This window comes from Parasteatoda tepidariorum, chromosome 8 (assembly GCF_982258835.1).
Source record: "Parasteatoda tepidariorum strain Cologne lab strain chromosome 8, Ptep-v5.0, whole genome shotgun sequence".
Taxonomy (NCBI): Eukaryota; Metazoa; Arthropoda; class Arachnida; order Araneae; family Theridiidae; genus Parasteatoda; species Parasteatoda tepidariorum.
Window position 1 is genome coordinate 50,145,694 of NC_141762.1, and position 22,663 is coordinate 50,168,356.

Genomic DNA, 22,663 nt, shown 5'->3' on the forward strand with positions numbered 1-22,663 from the left:
TTTGCAGCTTTAAGAATATTCATATTATTTGGATAAATTTATGTAATATAAAAATTTTTGAAAATTGTCTTTTTAATGGCATTTGTTTTTACAGGCAAATTCAAGGTATCTCAATGGGAAATTGTTATTCAAGTGCATTTGCTGATATTTTCTTACATTTTTATAATAAAAAAAGCTACGACATAATTTATTAATTGGTTTTAGATTTATTAATGATTTAATTATTTTTTATTGTAATTATTTTGATTTAATTAAAGATATTTATCCTAAAGAACTAAATTTAATAAAGACTATCAGATGAAAATGGCGCTAATTTTTAGATCTTGATATTAAACTTCATTACCACAACATTTTCATTGGATTATATGATAAAAGAAGAGATTTTTAGTTCAATGTTATTAGTTTAAGTTAATTCCAAACCTATACTTTAAGATTTTTAAGAATACTTTGGTTGATCAAATCATTAGGTTTAAATTTATTTGCACCTAATGATAAGCTATCGGGAAAGCTATCGGGAATAAGCTATCGGGCTTTAAGCTATCGGGAATTTCAAAATTACATAAGAGAATAATAATTTTCCTTTTAATTACCGTAATTATGATATTTTAATTCAAAGTATTTTAAAGATGTTCAAATAATTCGGTCGATATTGAAGCCCGTATAAATAGGCCTACAAGGTGAAATATAGGATTTTTTGTTTCTGAAGCATATAGATGGCAGCATTTTCTTAAAATTTTTACTCATTGAATGTTTTTTGCTTTATTTTTCAACATATGGGTCAGCACTTTATATATTTCTAAAGTTTTCTTAATGATTTGGAAATTTATATTTTATTTTGATTTGGTTACTGTAACTGTAACTTTATTTTTTTTACTTGTGGGTGTTTCATTATTAAGTCTTTCTCTGTTTACTTTAAATTGTGTATGTTTGTCATTAATTTTTCATTACATTTATAATTCAAATTTTCTAATTGCTTTTTCTTATTTGTTTAACCATTATTGGGCCTAGGGGCACAGTCAGTTTTTTGTATTACCAGTGACGACAGAAAATCTCATGTGTGTTGGCAGGCAGGGTGTGTCCCCTGATGAAGTGTTGTCTAGCTGACACAAATTATCTTAAAATATTCTTCGTTTTCTGCTAGAATTATATTTCTCACATTCTAAATTAAAACAAGACAAATTTGGTTTTAGCTGCCTTTAGCGCTTTTCCGTTTTGATTTATTATTTTAAATGCTATTAACTTATTTTGTCTTTTATCTGAATTTGTGTAAATCAGTTTCATTCTTTGATTACATATTATTTGTATATCATATTTATTACATTATCTGCATGCAATAATGCAAAGATATTTAAATAATATTTCACGACATACTAGATTAAATATACAGCTTATATCTTACAAAAAAATTATTAATGTGCGCATCATATGCATTCTATTATCTGCATTCAATAAAACATAGAGAAAAAAAGGTATGGTCAAAATTACCAGTATAAGGTAAAAATAACTATGTTTCTGGCTCTATGGAAACATAAAAAAGTATGGTAATTTCACTGAAGCATTTTGGTAATGAGTCTGACAAAATTAACAATAAAATATTGTTTTATAATATGCGTTAATGTTTGGTAATTATCGTAAAATTTGGTAATTTTATCATGATACCTTAGAGCAAGGCCTAAAGACCATTAATTTGGTTAAATTTACTTTGCAGTTTAAGTTTAATTTTACTAAATGTGTTTCCATATGAACGGAAAAATTACCATATGAATAACTTATATCGGTATATTTTGGTATTAATAACCATAATTACGGTTTTCTTTTCTACAAAAAATGTCAGCGCAGTACGGTGATTTTACATGCTTTTTTTATCCGTTTATTAATAACATAAACCTTTATTTACATTTTAATAAAAGATTTCAGGAGTAAAAAATTTTATGTCATACGAGTTTAAAATGCAAACAGCATTTATTGATATTCTATAGCTGTAAAACATTGTATCGTTCTAAATTTACACTTTCATAAGTTTTAATTTTAAATAAAGGTGTATTAATATCTAAAGTTTAGAAACTTCATTACACTGTAAAATAATTTTTCAATTCTGAAACAGTATTTTACACTAATATACAAGTAATTATTGTAATATTTTACACAACAAATTGTAATTTTTGTAATTATAATTTGTTTTTAAATTCCAAGTTTAATCAGAGCATAATTAATTAAAAAGCACAATTTTAAACTAAAATAGTCTAGTGATGTTTGCTAAACACAGAAGACGAAAGTAGACAAACTAAATCGCTTACAAATTCAATACAACAAATGAGGCACGTATACACTTTCATTTTGCAAAGCAACGCAAGTTCAAACATTTGATGTTTACGTGAACGAAAAAGCTCTATAACCTGAGTGAGAACAGTTCTAAATATATTTTACTTCATCTTCTTGGTGTTATCTGCACAATGATTCCATTATGAGACCGTAGGACCATTTCAGCTGTGAGCTGAAGCTGATCTCTTGGAACCAAAGATTTCACTTCATAATTCATTAAAACATGAGCCAGAACTACTTTCTCTTCCATCATTGCAAATCTTTGTCCTGAAAATTCAATAATTCATGATTATAAATACAAGATGATCCATGATGAAAGTCCTTAGACTACATTTACATAATAAAGAGTCACTATTAAGGAAGGCGGGACTGAAAACATAACAATCTGTTTCAGTAAAAGAAGAAACAAGTGGGCGGATTGAATCGTATTTGATAAAAAAAAACTCCAAGTTTTCTCAGGCAATCAATTTGGTCTTCATATTTCATATCTCGTTTATCTCACTAGTGATTAGAGAGCACACTATATTCTAAACTTGAATAGATGTGGGAAGTTGTAGATAGAAATACTCATTTCGAAAGTTAAAAAAATACTTGTTGAGTTCACATTAAGTAAATGAATCCATTCCAATTTAGAGTGAATGTTATTTAATTTAAATTTTGTAAAGTTCTCACTAAAATTATTCAGAAATTGTTCATAAATTTAATTTCGTAATGCTTAAATTAGTTTTAGTTGCATTACTTAATTGCGATCTCCGTTTTTAGTTATACTTTTCATAATAAGTAAAAAAAAATGTAGATAAAATCAATGAATTCAACGTTTAACCATTTTTTCCATGTAAATTTTTTGTAATGGTTCTTTTACCGAATAAAAATTTTGTTTGCAATTCAACAGAATCAGAAACGATTTTCGAAGGTTATAAGCTTCATCTACATTAATTTAACATAGTTTGTGCATTCTAATGCTTTTTTCATCATAATTTTTATCCGAAAGAAAATATCAGTTCCATATTTTAGAAAATAAATTATATACTAGTTAAATACTCCCGTGTCACACGAAGTAAAACAAAAAAAAAAATGCTTAAATGATAAATTGGTATCAATCAACCATTCACAAAACTGGAAGGCATATACCACCACAATTAAAAATCTAGAATAAATGTGTTATTATTTCTAGCCACTTTCGGTGACAGAAATTTGTCAGAAATAATGGTTAAATAACAATTGTTATTTTATTATATTCAAACAAAACAGTCGAATAACTATAAATAAGATGGTATTCAAACTGTTAACTGTAGGAAAACCGTTTATTAACTGCCAAAATTTTATCGTACCTACTAGGTCTATTTTTTGAAGTCACTTAGTTTCTTGCAGATGTGTACATATTATAGCGGAGAGGGCTAATCTGTCAATTTCACGTCAATGTGAGAGAGGGTGTTCGAATTAGACACTATAATATTTCCTTCTTTCCCTTTAACACATGAATAGTTGCCCACCCAAATTTTAGACCCTGGGTTAATAAAAAATGATACTCTCATTTGCGCATAGCTGGCAGAACCATAAAATTGCTAAACTGCCGCCAATAGCTAGTTAAATCTTCTTTTACTCTTTTGAAACGCTGCTAGTTGTAAATGAATAAAAAGCCGTATAGTTTTGCTTTCATTGTTTTTTAACCATAATTGTTGTAAACGTTTTCAAAACCATAAAGATAAAAAATGTTCCTTAACGTAAACTTTACGGTTAATTGGATAAACCAACTGCTGCCGGTTATTTAACCATAATTTTTGAATGCATAAATTCTAACAGTTCGTGATAAGACAAATCCGTATACGTTTTTAGAAGTTCATCTCTTGAAGATAAAGATGAATTATATTCAGTAATACTTGCTCATTTGTTCATATCTTCCTATATAAAATGCACGAAGGAAATTATAAATTTAAAAAACGAAATAAAGAACAAAATAAACACGTGTTTTTTGATAGATTTCACAATACTAATTCAGCGATATCATCTTACTTTTATTTTGCATGTGCTTACTTGACATAACAGATCAAAAAATTAAGCGATAATTAAATTTTGAAGAACATGCTGTGAACTTGAGAAGTTATAATTATCGACTATGTCAACCACAAACCATGTTACGCCACAAACTCTCAGTGCAACTCAACTTAGTTCAAACAGAGCTCTAAGCTAGCAAATACCACTGATGATGGTATTTAAACAGTTTTGAAAATTTTGAATGATTTCCAGAATCTAGGTTGGTCTGAAATTACTCTTTTACACACTGCCTTAATTTCATGGTCTTAGAACAAATAGTTCTGGAGTTAAGAGATGCACACACATATTCATTCACAGAAAGTCTTTCTTTTATTCTAAAAATTTATTTTTTTCCGTATGAATCCTTAATACAATAGTCCAGTAAATAAAAAATAAAAAACAATTCGCTTTTATTTGCATAAATTACTGTAGGTCCTAAGAATTTTAATACTTGTATCATTAGCAATACAAAGTAAACTTTTAAAATACTATTAAAGAGGAGAAATGTAAGTAAAATGAGTAAAATGATAGGTGCTTTACCGATACAGTTTCGAGGCCCAGCTGAAAAAGGAACATAAGCGAACGGGTGTCTTCCGACTGAGTTTTCTGGAAGAAACCGGTCAGGATCAAAAACTTCTGGATTTGGAAAAATTTCTTCATCTCTATGAAGCATGTATGTGAATATCATACAATTTGTCCCCGTTGGAATACTATAGCCGTCTATAAAGAAAATTATGTACCAGAGTACAATGCATGAAACAACATTATTCAATACAAATACTTTTTCTTCTGTTTATTGAAATTATATCTAGGTATTTCTGTTTATAACTGTATGCTGTTTATTGAAAACAACAGAAAAAAGAAAAGTAAATTAAGATAAATGAGAATAATTGAAATAATAAAAATAATTGTCGTAAGAAAATAATTTTGAAAAATTAAATTCATTATTTGTAAATTCATTTTCATTATAAAATCAGTTAACAAGCAAAAAATAAATAACTAAATATTTTTCTCAAACAAAACAAAAGGTATTATTAGCTATAATTTATATTTTAATATCATAGAAATTAATCAATGAAGTAAGAGGTTTATCATATTTGAAAGAAAAAATCTATATGAATTAACTTACTTAGACTAATACTTATTGGCTATAAAAACTCAGTAAGAAATTATTTTGTAAATAGCTATTTGGGGAAAATTTAGATAATCTTGGAGAAAAGACTCACATCCATTTTAAAGCATAATTGTAATGTTATGTTCAAGATAGTGATAAGATAAGTTACATTTTTTCTAGTTACGTCATATTGCATCCAAAATATTCCTTTTACTTTTCCAAACATGCAATTTATTAGTTTCCTGAATTTTCACTAGATGGAAGCACAAAGCACAAAAGTTCTCTTTTTTTTACATGGAAGTCCTGGTATCGTTACAAAAACCATCCTAAACAATTTGAAAAATTTAGATTATAGAAAGGCTTACCGAATATAATTCCGTAAGCCTTTCACCTATTCTGACATACCATTAAAATTTCAAGAGGGTACTAATTTATATCACTTTTAAGGAACTAATTGAAAGATTTAGGAGACATAAATATTTTTGTTCAAATAATATATGACTATATCTATGAAATATATTAATTTTATAATTTAAATTAAAGAGATTGTTTTTATCATAGTAAATTTGTATTTTAGGAAAACAGAGAGGAGCTATGGATTAGAAAAATACTTACTAACTGTTACATCATGGCTAATTTCTCGACCAATATAGGGCAGAGATGGATATAACCTCTGGCTTTCCTAAATAATATGAACACAGCGATTTACATGAAACATATAAAATGAGGAAACAAGGTAAGCAAGGAAAGAAATGTTTGTATTTCAAAACTTAAAAAACTTTTTTGGTGAAAAGATTTTTTATTATTTTATTTTGAATTCATTTTATATTCAAGAAAACTTGAAAAATGAAAAATATATATATATATATATATATATGCAAAGTAAAACATAAACTAGTTTTTATTCTTTAATTACATGTATAATTTTTTTCATTGACAATTTGCATTGCTTACTTTAGTGGTTAACATATGGGGGGAGATTACTACTACTTTCTATTTTTCGATTACTTTCTAGGTTATATCATTCTTATATACATCATGTTATTCAGGTTGTTCGTGTTATTCCTATATTTCTCATATACTACTAACCAAAATATAGATTAAAGCAAGTCATTATTTTTTTCCTGAATTTAAAATTATATTTAGAAAGTACTGAATACATCCTAAGAGATGAATAAGAAAATTTAATGAATAAGAAAATTTTAGAATATCCCTGTTTTTTATTATAAATAATTTATGTAAATATAAGTACCTATACGCAATTAAAAAATACTAATATAATATGATAATATCTAAAAATAAGCTAATGTAATAAATATAATAATTAATTAATGTTTGGTATTTTTGAAAACATATATTTATCTAATTATTAAGCTCATAAAATATGTTTATATAATTAGTAACATCTATTCATCTAACTAATTATTAATTTTTTTAATCACGTTTTATGTTTCCGGATCATCTCAATTTGTCTGTATTTTTTAGTCACGTGATGTATTCGGAAAGAAAAATAACGCTGATATATCCTGTATATCCTATAATATATCCTGTGTATATCCTGTATATCTGATATATCCTGTAAAAAAAATTTTTATGAAAAGTAAACGTCTATAAATAAAACCCTTTGAATTATTTTTAATTCGAATTAAAAAAATTTAATTTATTTTCACAGTTTATAGTGTCTTTCTTAAAAGTTCTGATGAATTTTTTGAGCAGCTGAGGAGAGACAATATTGAAAAAACATGTTTACTTTATTCCTTATAAATTTAATTAAATACTTCTTATTATCTAAATATTAGGAAACTGAGGTATAAAATATTAATATACAAGTGACAAAGTAAGGAATGTATGTTATAGAGAAAAATGTAAAAAAAAAAATTCTAATCTAAAAGTTTCAAAACCTATGGAAACCTTGAGACTCGCATTAAACAACTACTTCAGAATACCGATAATTGTAATCAAAGTTCTAGTTATCATGGTCATGAATCATGAACTTTTTACCTTCAAAACGCATTCAATATATTTTAAATTTTTGACGTCTTCAATAGTGAAGGGTCGATCATAATCATCTCCAAATATTTCTTCCAGCTCCTCTTGGCACTTCCGTTGCACTTTAGGATCTTGCCCAATAAGATAAAGAGCCCAGCTCATTCCTACTGCTGTTGTGTCATGACCCTAAAGGTAAGCAAAATATTTGAATCTATAGTAATACACTTCTAGAAAAATTAGTTCAATGTCGAAACAGAATAATGAACAAATTTGCTGAAACCTTAATAAGATTTTGAATCATGTTTTAATTCGCACAATAGTTTAGTTCTTTAGTTTCAGTTTTACCTTACACAGCCTTACCTTACAGTTTCAGTATTACAGTGATACAGCACTATTTTCACAAATCTAATCCCTCCCAATCAAATAAACGCCGAGATGTATATTTTTCGTAAAATCAAATGAATTAATTTCTTATTTAACCACAGTGTGGCATACATTACTTAAGATTTGCAATCAATAACTACAATCAAACCAAATCAAAAATGATACTACATAACCAAAAATGGTGCTTGCAGCAAACCATGAACTGCTTTGCTATTTGGAAATAGATAACAGAGTGACTTAAACAATGATTAAATATGGAATATAATAGTACTTTTTTTTAAAATTATGTGCTGCATAGGATTAAAAATTTAAATAAATCGTTTTTTAAAATTCTATAGAATTAAAAAAAAAACGATTCATTAAAATTAATTTAACGATTAAGCTGTACCACTTGAAAGATCTGATTATTTAGGAAATAAAATGCGCTACAATCGACCAGTACCATGATAGAACGCCTTTATTTTATCTGAAAAAATTTAAAAGAAATATAATTCTAATGATATGCTGACTCTGTATTATTAGTGTTATCATGGGCTAATTTAACGAAAGTAAAAATAGTTTTTTAACTATTTTTTTATACACATTTCTAAAAAATTTAAAATTTCCTTTTTTATATTACGTATTTTTGAATCATCATTAAATTATTTTCTGAAGTAAATAAATCGAAAATAGTGTCCTACACTGTTGATAAGAATAATCAATTGAAAGTAAAAAAAAATTTTTATTATTGCAACATAGCGTAAAAGCTTTCATTTAATTTTGAACGAAATCAGTAACAAAAAACCGTGCATTATTTGGAGAAAATAACAAAACAGAAAATATAGTTTTGTTTCGAAAATATTTTCATAAAACTAAACACCCACCGCAAACATGAACGTGTTCACTTCCTCGGTTATGTCTTCTTCTGTAAAACGAGGGTCAGCTAAATGTTCTGATAGCAGGAGATCAAGGAATGCTTTTTTCCGTTTTGATCCAAAATTGTCACTGTCGAATACCTCCTCCAAATTTGCACCTTTTTTCAATTCTCCTAAAATATATGCCTTCCTCTCTCGAATAACCTAAAAAAGAACAAACTATATTAGGTATTTGCATACGATTTTAAAATATTGACGCAAGAATCCCGGATATTCTAGTCTTCCACAATATTTTGTTACTTTTCTTTCTATGTTTTTCATATTTTCTCTTATGGTATTATATGAGGAAAAAACCTTAAAGAAAAAAAATGTTAAAAATAACTATTTTCTAATAGATAAAAAGAAGAAAATATTTTTATTATTGCCGGGGCTAAAAGAAAAACATAGGGAGCATTAAGAGCAAACGAAGTGGGAAGAGTTATCGGTGGCGATGGAAATTAATTCCGCAAGCGATGTGGTTTACATATTCTGTTTAAGATTTGTGATAAATAAATTATTATCCTCTTTTTTGTCAACTTAAAATACATAGTTTTTGAAATATTTGTTTTATTTTTCTTCTTCGTTCTCACATAGATTCACTTGACGTTTTAGTACACTCGTAAAAGGGTAAAATTTTCGATTGACGCTATTTTCTTACATGATAAAATGTCAATCGATTCTGTTTGCAACGGTTGAAATGCTTTGTGATGTCTATCCTAAACGTAGCTGATAAGAAGAATTGCGTCTGGGGAGTAAATTAATCGAGCAGAATTTTGGAAATAGTGAGCGGATGAAAAGGATGTCCTCTCCTTAACAATTATAACATGAAAAAAGAAAGACTATTTGGTTTATTGTCTTTCTGAACTAACACCAGTTAAAATTTTAGCTGACTAGCAAGTCAAAATTTTGAAGACAGTAGTCAGGAAACGATTGAAATTAATATTGTAAATTGGGAACAGAGCTCTAAAAGAGATTTGAGAACTCTAGTTGTGCAGGAAGTGACTGTAATTTGATAAAAATAAACTCCCTGTGGCTGTAATATTTCATTAAATTCTGTTTGAAGCAATCAAGAAACGAAGAAATTGTCTTGTCATCGGGCAAAAAATTCCAGACAAGATTTTTCCCCTTTAGTAAAATAAAAAGTGGTAGACATTTTTATTGATTATTGCCCAGGTACTAACCTCCAGTAGAGATTTGGATTTTAGGTAAAATTTTGAATTTATTTTGAATTTTCTTGATATATGGGTGATTCTCACGAAACATGACAATTCGGACCAAAAAATTTCTTCAAATTCAAAGTCTTCAAAATAATCTAAAAGTTTTTTTGTATACTTCTTTAGCTACACTTATTAATATCTTACAGACAGCAGCTTAGTTTATTGACATTTGCTGGAGAAAAAAAATAAAATAGAAATTCACCAAATCTAGAATGCCAGAAAAATGCCATATTACCTTAGAAGTTTAAAAAACAGTAATTTTAAGTTAATAGTAAGTAACTCAACTTAAGCCTTTATGTTAGATACACCATAAATTGCTTAAATTAATTCTTTTTATACCCTGTAGAAAGAAACAAAAAAAATTTTGTTGTTGGTATGTACAGAATAAAATTGTGTATAATAATCAATCATTAAATAAATAAATAACTTTGATTACATCCAAGCATATCACAATCATACATAAACTTGGTGTTATGTTAAGATTTGCTTTCCCTCTTTACAGTATTAGCAGTTAAAAAGAATTTCTGGTAACACTTCAATGTCCTGGCATTCATAAGCCAGGAAAATGTCAGCCAGGATAATGACAAATTCGCCATTTTATAGCATATAACTTTAATTTAATTTAATATTTTGGCCGAAGACATTTATATTCTGCAGAAAACAACAGTATTTCTTAAAATAACTCAGATAAATCTATGTGGTTTTTGTTATTAATGATTTCAAGAAGCCAGGAAAAATGATAGCATAGAAACCTACTCACCTTGAAAAATGTTTTGAAATAGATTTTTAGCCAGAAAATTGGTTCTTTATTCATGCAACAAGACATGTTCAGGTAGGAGGGTATCTAATCAATCTATTAACATAAAATATTGATTCCTGGCGCTATCTATTTTGGCTATAAATCACTAAATAAAAGTAGCCAGGAAAATGACAGATTTTCATGGGACAAGCAAATTAGTGACAGAAAATTTTTTTTAAACGAAGTTTTAGTAAACAATACCCTCTGCGTATATTCTAGAAATGCTTACATAGGATAAGATAAAAAAATAAGATTTTGAAAAATGTATGCGAAGTTTTGAAGCTAGTTATTATTGGAAATATTGTTTTGGACATGCCAGGAAAATGATATTTTGATATTCAATTAAATTTTTTAAGTATACAAAACAGTCAATGCTAGTGCAAAGTCATTTAAAAATGCTAACAGCAATGCTATTTATTAATTTTTTTAAAAAAGTGCTTTTAGTATTGTAGTATTAGATCTTGGAGCAAGGTATATATATATATATATATATATATATATATATATATATATATATATATATATATATATATATATATATATATATATAAAATTGTCAAGTGCATGTATATATATATTTGTACTTAACACACTTTTTATGATATTGTAGTATTAGATCAATACCTTTCAAAAAAGTAGAAAATAAAGGGGTCCCTTTAACAGATTAGGAGAAATAGCACTTGAGAATTTTCTATGAAATATTCCTCGAAACTTTAAAGCAATAAAATGATTAGACTTGTGGTTTTGAGTAAGTAATTTAAAACCACACGTTTCTCAGTTTTATGATTTTTTAAATTTTGTTTTATTACAGTTTAAACTCTTGAAAACTGATTTGGATGACACTAATTTATTTTAATTCACTCATATCGGATGAAGGCATAAAAAGATGTTAAAATTGCATAAAAACAAAGATACTTATCAAAAATCTAAAGGCATCTAACTGTGTACTATTTAACTATCTAACACTAACTGTCGATTGCAAAATTGTATTGGCATAATTTTGTTACAAAAGCGTAATAGAAAATAGAAAATATTGCACGCTTTACATTTCAAATTGCGAATTGGAGGCGGCCTTGTATTTTACTCGAATCAAAAGATATTGGCAATACAGTTAATGTCCATCCTCAATTTTTTTGCGAAAATTTAATAAAAATGTTTAAATGCATATTTAGAATTTTTCCTTTCCGTCTGCACCCCTACAGCAATTGAGCTCGGTTGAGAGAGGAAGAACCTCTTATAAAGAAATGCTTTTATCTCTTTTATTAAAGGGATTCGTTCAAAAAGAATAATATATTAAACTTGCGTATGATACATATCCATTACTTTTCATTTGTAACTTAATTTTTAAATCAAAATTATAATGAAACTAGAGATTGAAAAAAGCGTTTGAAGTTTTCAGTGAGACATTGAGATGAATTTTTAAAACAACTTATTTTCATTGCACAGTACATGATAAAAAAAGGCGCCCTAAAAATCTAAAAAATACTTAATACTAATACTAATAATAATAAACTGGTCTCTAAGAACTTAATAGATATATGTTTATGCAAACTATTATGAGATACATTGGGAACAAAAAAAAAGCGTAAAAAATTAATTTAAAAAGAATTTCTATAGAACTATTTTATATTAATAACGCATTTAGATTCAGTATAAATTGCTAAGAGCTAAGCACAGTTTTACATTATGGAATGGATGAGGAATAGATAAATCTATTAAAATTTTTCCCGCTCCGTTTTACGTTTTTTTGAACTTGCGGTAATTGTTATAACAGTTTAAAACTACAGGGATAGCCGTCAGATAAATTTTTTTAAAAGCTGTCCGCCTTTTCAGGAAAGCAAATATTTTCTCCTATTATGCAAAATGTCAGATCACCCTATTTTAATGAAAATCTTAAACTCTTAATTTCATTAATTCTTAATGAAAATCTTAAATCTTAATCTTAAATCTTTCAAAACTTTAGAAATCGAATAATAAAATATTAATTATAATATGCAAATATATAATATATATAACTTGAATTGCGTGAATACTGAAAAAGAATTTTAAATTTTTTTAAAATAAAATATATTTGAATTAAGAAATATAAAAACTATCAGCAAAGATCTGAATTAGCTATCGTTAATTCGTAAAATAAATTACTGCCAACAAAAGAAATTAAATGGAATTAAAATAAAACACTCTATTTGATGAAAAATGTACATGCTGCTGCCATCTATCAACAGTTTATTTTAAAATAGTCGTTTATTTACAGTTATTTAGTTAATTCGTTTATTTTTTATATAATAAAAATTTACCTTATTTTAAATTTAATGTTTGTTTTCCACAATTTTGCTGCTCGTTAGAAAGTTATTTCTTTATGGCTAAGGTGAAACAATTTTCAACTATTCTACAATTAAAAAAAACAAGAAAAAAACTACCAAATGATAGTGCTAAATGATTATTAAAATGTTAAATTAATTTTAAGTTCAAGTAATCTATGGTAAAACCATTGTAGTTTGCGTTATAGTCAGCTATATATATATATATATATATAGCTGATATATATATATATATATATATATATATATATATATATATATATATATATATATATATATATATGTGTGTGTGTGTGTGTGTGTGTATATATATATATATATATATATATTTAACAGCTTTCAGTTTTCAATTTGACTCTGAAGTTGTTAAACGACAGAGAGGGTTCAGCATTTCGTATAACATATTTTTCGAAAGAAAGAAACATTGATTTTTGCCTTATTTGAACCTTCATAGCTTTATCTTAGCATCGCTGAGATGCCTGATTTATTTTATTTGATCTAGACAAGCATTGTTTTTCAAATATTGTTTAAGTATTTATTTTATTTACTATTTATTTTATGTTGAATTTAATGAAATCCAATAGTTTCAAAATTATGAGGATTTATGCGTAAAAAGTTTTAAGTGAAAAATTTTGAATTTTTAATACTTGTTACTTTCTTAACATTTAAACTATTAGGTATATCGACTTATTTTAAAATTTTTTGATTTGACTTAAGTTTTTAAGTTCGATAGATTAATTCTTGCTCTTATTTAATTCAGCGTAAAAATGACATAAGAAATAATGGCTCATTTGTCTAGATATGTATTTTAGAAGCATAACCCAAAATTTTATGCTTCACACTTACTAAATGCCTTAAAATTTCTGAGTTATCGATTTGATTTTATAGATTTTCCACCTAATAATTTTTAATCCTCTTTTGATCCCAGGGACCGATCAAGACAAATTCAGGCCCAAGGCCCACAAAATTTTCCGGGCCCCTAACAAAATATTTTGAAATTAAATTTCCAAAGAGTAGTCCTTACAATAAAAAGAACCTATTAAATTGCATTATTCGAGAGAAACATTATAAAAAATTTTGAAAACAGTCAATTGAAAATTATAAAGTTTACGCATCTAAATATTAAAGCAAAATATAAAAAAATAAAACAATGTTGTGTGAAATTAAATATAATTTGGTGGCCACACACAATTGAAATCAGTGATTTTTGCTAAAAGTCAATGATTAGCTGAATTATTTTAAAGACTGTAGCCTTCCATCTACTGCCTTATAAATTTGTTAAGAATAAGCTTTTAGTTCTTATGACACTAATCATTTATAAGAGACTTTGCGAGTATGCATTCTGGTTGCATTTGTTTAAGCCATTGGAGTAAAAATTGCACCAATTAAAATTCAGCTGTACTTTCGAATTTTATTAGTTTGTTTCGTTCAGTATTTTTCGTTCAGTTCGAAAATTGTTTCGTTCAGTATTTTTTTTTAAAAATAATATTGTGAACTTTTTACTAATTTTTGAGGCCCCCAGAGAGTGTGGACCCTAGGCCCGTGCCTATTGGGCCTAGGCGATAATCAGGCCCTGTGATCCCTCTTCCTTTCAGTAAACTAAAGATGACAGCAAACATTTATCTCCGCAAACTTTATATATCAACGTTGCGCGAAAACCATATCTGTTAAAAACGATTTGCAGTTTTTCCTTCATTTTTACAGGTTCAAACTATGTAGAAATTGATCTAATTTTGTTATTTTAATAAAATAAAATTTGAAAAATTTTACTTGCGTAACATTAACCCTTAGACGCAGAATTTCAATTCAATTTATTTTTCTTACTTTTTTCATTGTTTTGCCCATATAAACTTCACTTAACAATTTTCACTTAATTTAGATCAGAATAAGTGAAAAATATTACGTTTAGCGTTTCAATAATTGATGATTATGAAATGCAGCATGATACACCGGTATCTTTTTCTGTGTGAAAGGTCAAATCTTCTAAACACGGCTCACTTACAAACAATTTTTTTCTTTCAAATATGCATTTATTTATAGTTATTTACATCTAACAAAAACCGTTATTCATTAATGAAATTTTTTTTAATTTGCAAAATTAATTATTGACACATTTTAAACATGAATAAATAATTTTTTTTCAAACTATATATATATTTTTTTGAAAGTTAAGATTTTAATACAAAATATAATTTCAATAATCCAACAGATTTTTTTAGTAACTATTAGACTGTTTTGTATAGTTACAAAAATAGCAAAATACATTTTTTCTTGTAAACAGAACTTCAGAAGAAAATACATAAAAGCGTCGAAGTGTTAAAGAATTAGGCATTCATAAAATCAATAATGTTATTTTTTAATTCAAAAAGCTTTTTTAACTCCATTGCAAAATAACAAAGTTAAAATTTTTTAATGAGATATTCAAGTCAAATTCTGTCAAGTATTTAGCACATCCACAAGCAACAATAAAAATAAGAAAAATAGGAAAACAACAAGTAATTCTCGCAGACTCTAATGATTAGATAAAATCACATAACAATTTGTAGTAATGCATATTTATGTGAAATAAATTGCATTGATTGTTTAGATAACATGCGAACAATGCACTTTGCAATCACGTCAAGACACAGAGCACTTAAAGCTCAAAATAATATTTAGTTTTACAAAATAACTTAGATTTAGAAAAATATAGTTCATGCAAAGCTTTTTTTACCATTTTTTTCCATTTATATTTTTATTTTGTAGTTACGTGAACGTAACTACTTCCTTTCAGCTTTAGAGTGATCTAAATCTTTGGAAAAAAATTCTGCATCCATTATAATAATTACTTCAAATCATGTATGGACCTGCCTTACCTTCAAAACTTCTAAAAAGTTGCGAACAGAATGACATCACGATATCATCTTTTCCATTTCTTCAGAACAATAATAATTACCCTTCTTACTAATGACAGACGTATTTTCAAAAACAGCATCGAAAGAAAGAAATTGAGTTACTAATGTTCTTTCATGTAGTGAAGGGATACAGGGGGGGGGGTAAAACACTAAATAGAAAATAACTGAGTAAAGTACGATCTATATAGAGGAGCCAACATTCCAAACTAGCTACCAGTTATCAGAAGTGCAGTAAAACAGAATAAAAAATATAGTTATAACTTCTTTCGAAATTCTTACGCAGTTCAAATTAGCGCAATTTTAAAGTGCATATACTACTTAATTCTGCATATATATAAGATAATAAAATTATGCATGCATTTACCAAATAAAAAAAATAAAAAAGTAACACTTAGATAAAGGTACTAAATTTAAATTCCACACTGCGCACCGATCCTGGTGCGTGAGTGGTAGCGATTCGCCCTTCCGTGCCTTGGGTCCCGGGTTCTGTCCTCGGACGGCGTAAGGTTAACTCAGCCTTTCATTTCTTCAGTGGGTCGATAAACTGAGTAACAAGCATGGTAAAGAACCAAACAATGGAGATTCTGCGTTCGGCTGACCATCCAACCAGAACATGTGCTCAAGGTAGGTTAAAAACACTGAGATGGGCACAGTAATCCTTGGCTCTCCATGGGCTGTCACACCGCTGAGTTTTGTTTAGCTTGGAAATTTTATGCTTAATTATAAAATTAAATTGATTACTTGGCAGGGGTCTGTCCAGACATTTTGTGAAAGGTCCGTTTTTCGTGAAATTGTGAAAAAATTACTCACATTCCTTCAACCAGGGTTCGCTTTTATGAATTTGTGTAAATAGGGTCCGTTATTGCAAAAAAAAATTTTTTTCAAGGAGTTTTTAAATTGTAAAGACATACAAGATTATGCTCAACACTGTAAAATTATAATTAAAAAAATTAAATTTTAAAAAATAAACAACAATTGCTGCTTCTAAATTAGAGATGCAACATACAAATATTTGGTATTTAGCCTATACTGCTGAACGCAGAATATTCATTTCGGGCGAATAATGAAAAAATCGTCTGTCGAAGACAAAACTTAATTCGTTTATATCCATCTTTCTTGTTTTCTGCCCTGGAAAGGGTTTATTCAATGAACAAAATAATAATGAAGATAAACAAATTTGTGAAGGGTCCGATTAAAAGAAAAATCATTTTGTGAAGGGTTCGTTTTTAAGTTAAAATATTTTGTGAAGGGTCCGTTTTTAAGTTAAAATATTTTGTGAAGGGTCCGTTTTTATTAAAAGATATTTTGTGAAGGGTCCGTTAACGGACCCAAATTTCTTCTAAACAGACCCCTGCTTGGCATTATTGTTGGAGTTTTTAATTAAATCATAGATAGGTCTTATTTTATTTTTTATCGTCCTGCATTTGAATCACTAAAAGATTTTTTCCATAGCCTTTTTGCGCAAATTTTACTCTATTGACGCGCCTTCACAAACCGGAGTTTATGTTCTTTTGCTTTTCTATGAGGGGAGAAGATTAAGTTTCAAAATGGCTTGCTGAAAGGGGGAAAGAGGAGATTTCTTTTATATTTTTTATTTCTTGCTTTGATCGAATCGTTTTTTTTTTTTTTTTTTTTTTTTATTCGTAGTTTTTAGAATATTATATACTTGCAAACAACAAAATTTCGTAACTCTAGGTAGCTAAGGAAAAAAAATATTTACGGAAATTTTCAAAAGCCGTAGTTCTTATTATTCAACTTTAAGACGTTAACTTGACTACAAAATCACAATAATTTCGGATAAATCATAATAGTTCGCATCTTTGTGTGAAAATTAAATTTAAAGTATTGTTCAGTTATTGGTACATAAAATAAAAGTATTCTTTAACAGTTAGTATAGCAAAGTAAAAGTTTTACTCAACTATCATTACATTAAATTCAAAATATTTTTACATGAGTTGGATGTTAATTATATATCTAATGATGATAAATAATTATTATAACTATATGAAATATTTTAAAGTTTATATTGTCACTTCACTTTCTTCAATTTGCATGAAACATTTTATAAAAATATTCAGCTAAATATGAATAAACTGCTTAAATAAAAATAAAGAGGAATTTCTTTTAATCTGATATTTTACGGAAACAAATCTTTATTATATAAGTATGATCCAATAAAAATAATTTAAAAATCCGTAAAAGGGAAAATGACGGTTTTTCTCTTTGATTTTTTTTGTTAAAAAAGTTTTCATTCTCATTTCTTCTTAAAGTATATATATATTTTTAAAAAAAAAAAGTACACTTTAGAATTTTGTCCCTTAAAAATACACTTAAAAAACATATTGTAAACAGCATAATATACCTTACCTAAACAAATCGGATACACAAATAGTAAATTAAAGTTTTCATGTAAATAATAAATTTTTTACTGTATTAAAATTTTTAATGTCACCTATAATTATTTAACAGTTAGAGAATAAGTTTCGTTTCATATATTAGTTAATGGGCCTATCATAGACAAATTTCAAAATAATGTATAAATATTTTAGAACAATCTTCAAAAACCTTTATTTTTGATTTTAAAAAAAGGTTTTATTTATTTCCTTTAAACATAAAAGAACATTTCATCCTGTAAATAACAACTGATATAATTAGGGAGGAAGACAGATTTGACATCGGCACTTTGCCTCTTCATATTAAGATTGCAATATTATTATTGTATCCTTTGGTAAGCTGTTCCACATGTAAAGTTATTAATCTAGAGTGATAAACACAAAAAGTAAATTATTCTAAAAATCTTCTAGCTCTATTCTATTTGCACTAGTACAAATTCTAGATATGTTTAAAAATAAATGAATGTGTCATGCTTAAATTTCAAGACATTATTCTTGTGTTATCATCTTAAAAGCAAAATATCTAAATTTTTTTTCAAAAAGAGGTATTTTACCTTATTTATATGAAACAGAAAACTTTCACAAAATTGCCCAAGTTCATATTACTTACATTCAAAAATTATCGGATGAATATCCGGTATAATATACAGGGAATTTGAGTGCATATCATACGTAAAATCCATTTTACCAAAATATCCATTACTAACGTAAAATATTGTACAGGAAATTTTACGGTAATTATTTCTTTAAAATTTACGGTAAATCAGATTTTTTTCCGTAACATGGTCCAGTAAAAATGTATTTGATTATACCGTAATTTGTACAGTAATATTTATTTAATTGGAGTGATTCAATGATTTTACGGTAATTATCGCTGTCAAAATTAACATGTTCCTGAGAAAATGGATTTTACGGTAATGTACGGCACTCAGGGTACTGGCACTTTTTACCATACTTTTTTACCGTGTAGACACCCTTCAAATTTATAAAATATAAAAAAAAATCTGATTGTTTCTTTTAAATATTTCATTTTGGGAAATAATCGGTAAATAAATAATCATGGTAAAACAATTGAAAATTTAATTACTGTGCCTATTTCAATGTACCGAACATTTGAAATACAACAAATGACCGAGTCATGATTATTATCATATTGATATTGTACTATATTATTATCATATATGTAAATAAATAAAAGAATTCGTGGAATTGATTTCTCGAAAATTGACAATTACAGTGATCAAAGGAACCTTCAAACAACGACAGAAGGTGATTTTTTTTTTTTGATGCTGCCATCAATCATCAAAGAAAAAAAACTTAACTTACTCCTCTGGTGAAAGCATCCATTATGTCCGTACTTTCTTTAAATATTCGACCTGCAGGTGTAATGCTGAAGATGAACTCCGGCCAAAGCCATGGTTTCATGAATCGGGTTCCAAATAAATGGGATGCGCTAGAAAGAGAGATGAATGTTAATCGATGTTTACAAATTTTAATAGTTGCTTTATACTAAAAGGGAAAAAGCAGGGTTCCAATTGCTTGGAGTTTTTTTTTAAAGTGGTAGCAAAAGTGATATAGCGTTTTTGTTTTTAAAATAGCATTCTTTAAAATGATATAAAAATTTGAATACCTTTCAATTCAATTAAATAAAATCACAAAAAAAGTAATAAAATAATAATATATAAATTTTTGCATGGGATTTTCTTTGGATAAATAAATTTTATAATTGTGTGCAAAAAGTTTACAACTCACTCGAAAGTTTCTCGAAATATTTAGAAATACGCAGCAAGTAAAACTAACATAAATGGGTCCGAACTTTCGATCGCTGTCCTCAACAAACTATTGGGACATTATTTCCCAGTCTTGTATTTTAATGGTCAGAAATCGAAAGCCATAAAAAAAGTATGTTTATTCACAGTAAATACGTTTTGGCGTCTGATTTCGCAACTTAAAATATCGTTTGCTCTAATTAATTAGCATATTTGTGGTTACCTTTCCAACCCATACGATTTCGTTCCAGTATGGAAAAATCCGACGATTAGATTAAAGGTTATTCAAGGAGGTTCGGGAGGGATTCCACTTTTTACTGTACAAAAAAATGCTTTCGTATCTGTCTTTTTTGAAATATGTCAGGTGCAACTGAGAAATTAAATGTATAATTAGATAATTATCTAATCTCTTCTTTCGAGATAAGCACCATGGCAGCATGATTAGTTTTTAAAATATTTTCTAGTGTATGATGCATGTATGTTTTAATCAGCATTTTAAACTTAATATTCATGCTTATATAAGTTTAAATATTCTCTTGACTTGCATTAAGGTGATATTGTATTAAAAACTAAAATAGCTACCAGTTCATTCACAGAAACACTCTGGCTCAATGTCGGAGATCTTTACTTTTCATTGGGCCAATTTCACATACATTTTTATTTCCCCAACTTTTAACATTTTATGTTATAACGTCCATGACTATGTATCTGTAGTATGAAGAGTAATAATTACATTAGTATGAACAAGACTCTAAAATTTATTAAGTTTAAATTTATCGACAAAATTAAGCAGCGTGACAAATTTCCTTGAAATTAAAAGTATCAAGTGATATTAATAACAAGTTGATTAATATTGAGTTCACAAGAGAGGAATAGGGAAAGATAGATATCTTATTGATACATATTTAAGATAAACATAAATGATAGTTTGTCACGCATAATAAAGAATATCAACTTTGAATCATTATCAGTAGAGAAATTTTGACGAGAATCAGTTACCATGAATATATAGTTTTTTTTCTTCCTAAAAACATTAGTATATAATTACAATTTGTTTTTAACAACGCTTAAATCATGAATGCGTTCTATCTTCACACGGAGAAAAAAATTCTGGTAAAATTACCATACTGTAATGACATTTCTGGTACAAAAATCCAGGTAAATAAAACCAGCCTGGTAAATAAAACCGAAACATATGGTATTTAAAACAAGCATTTGATAATTTTTCCGTTCATATGGTATTGGTTTATCCAGGGGTCTGTTTAGAAGAAATTTGGGTCCGTTAACGGACTCTTCACAAAATATCTTTTCATAAAAACGGACCCTTCACAAAATATTTTAACTTTAAATAGGACCCTTCACAAAATAATTTATCTTTCAATCGGACCCTTTACAAATTTGTTTATCTTCATTATTGTTTTGTTAATCGAATAAACCCTTCCCGGGAAGGGGAGGGGGGAGAAAAACAAATGTAAACGAACTAAATTTTGTCTTCAGCAGACGCTTCTTCCTTTATTCGTCCGAAATGAATATTCTGCTTTCAGAGCAGTATAGGCTAAATACCAAATATTTGTATGTTGCATCGCTAATTTAGTAGTTGCAATTGCTGTTTATTTTTTCAAAATTTAATTTTCTCAATTATAATTTTTCAGTGCTGAGCATAATCTTGTGCGTCTTTACAATTTAAAAACTCCTTGAAAAAGTTTTTTTGCAATAACGGACTCTATTTGCACAAATTCACAAAAGCAGACCCTGGTTGAAAGAATGTGACTTAACTTTTATTTAATATTCACAAATTACGAGTAATTTTTTCACAATTTTACAAAAACGGATCTTTCACGAAATGTCTGGACAGACCCCTGTTATCACAAATACAGGTTGTCAAAAATACAGTTCTTATTACCACACATTTTTTTATAAAATACAAATAACCGAATAAGTAGTTTTTATGCCATAAATAGTTTTTAAGTTTCATGATAAAATTACGAAATTTTATCACACATTATAAAACCATATTTTAATGTTATTTTTACTAAAATCACTTCTTAAGCTGTTCGGAAAATTTTTACCAAGCTTTTGGTCTTCCAATGGAGCTAAAAACGCAGTTAATTTTACTATATTTCGGTAGTTTTGATCATACTTTTTTTTTCTCAATGCATGATTTGAAAACTATGAATAGCAATTATTTTAAAATACTTACGCGTTCAACGCTTTCACATAAGGAGTATCTTTCTCTTGTGCTCCAACATATTTCCCCATAGCCGTCTCTGAAAAAGATTGGATCAAACAAAAATGAAAACATTGGGTTAAATTTATCTACATTTAGAAAATAAATATCTATATTTTCAGAGATTTTTGATTTTAAAAAACGCTGAAAACAAACTCTATACTGAGTAAATATTGGAAAAAACTGAGAAAATATTAGAAGAGAATGAATTTAGAACAGAAAACTATTGAAAGATCAGTTTGCTCATTCTGTTCATTTTTTGAGATTATTTTTTTTTAAAGTTAAAAAAGTTTTTTTTCGTCATTTG

The 22,663-nt window shown here is 27.4% G+C and overlaps 1 protein-coding gene and 1 long non-coding RNA gene across 2 annotated transcripts in view; one reads left to right on the plus strand and one right to left on the minus strand.

Annotated features, from left to right (window-relative positions):
- LOC139425706 (uncharacterized) overlaps positions 1 to 22,663 on the plus strand; it is a 148,800-nt gene that overhangs the window by 40,933 nt on the left and 85,204 nt on the right. The window contains exons 2-3 of the long non-coding RNA XR_011636859.2: positions 6,048 to 6,206; positions 7,559 to 7,651. This is a non-coding gene — a long non-coding RNA (uncharacterized LOC139425706). The remainder of the gene's footprint in view (positions 1 to 6,047; positions 6,207 to 7,558; positions 7,652 to 22,663) is intronic.
- Positions 829 to 22,663, minus strand: part of LOC107441955 (cytochrome P450 4c3) — an 89,267-nt gene continuing 67,432 nt past the window's right edge. Inside the window, exons 5-11 of the mRNA XM_071181412.2 lie at positions 22,330 to 22,396; positions 19,687 to 19,813; positions 8,707 to 8,901; positions 7,472 to 7,645; positions 6,086 to 6,152; positions 4,897 to 5,076; positions 829 to 2,589 (exon numbers count right to left, since the gene is read on the minus strand). Coding sequence (XP_071037513.2) covers positions 2,429 to 2,589; positions 4,897 to 5,076; positions 6,086 to 6,152; positions 7,472 to 7,645; positions 8,707 to 8,901; positions 19,687 to 19,813; positions 22,330 to 22,396 — 971 coding nt within the window. The 3' untranslated portion in view covers positions 829 to 2,428. The remainder of the gene's footprint in view (positions 2,590 to 4,896; positions 5,077 to 6,085; positions 6,153 to 7,471; positions 7,646 to 8,706; positions 8,902 to 19,686; positions 19,814 to 22,329; positions 22,397 to 22,663) is intronic.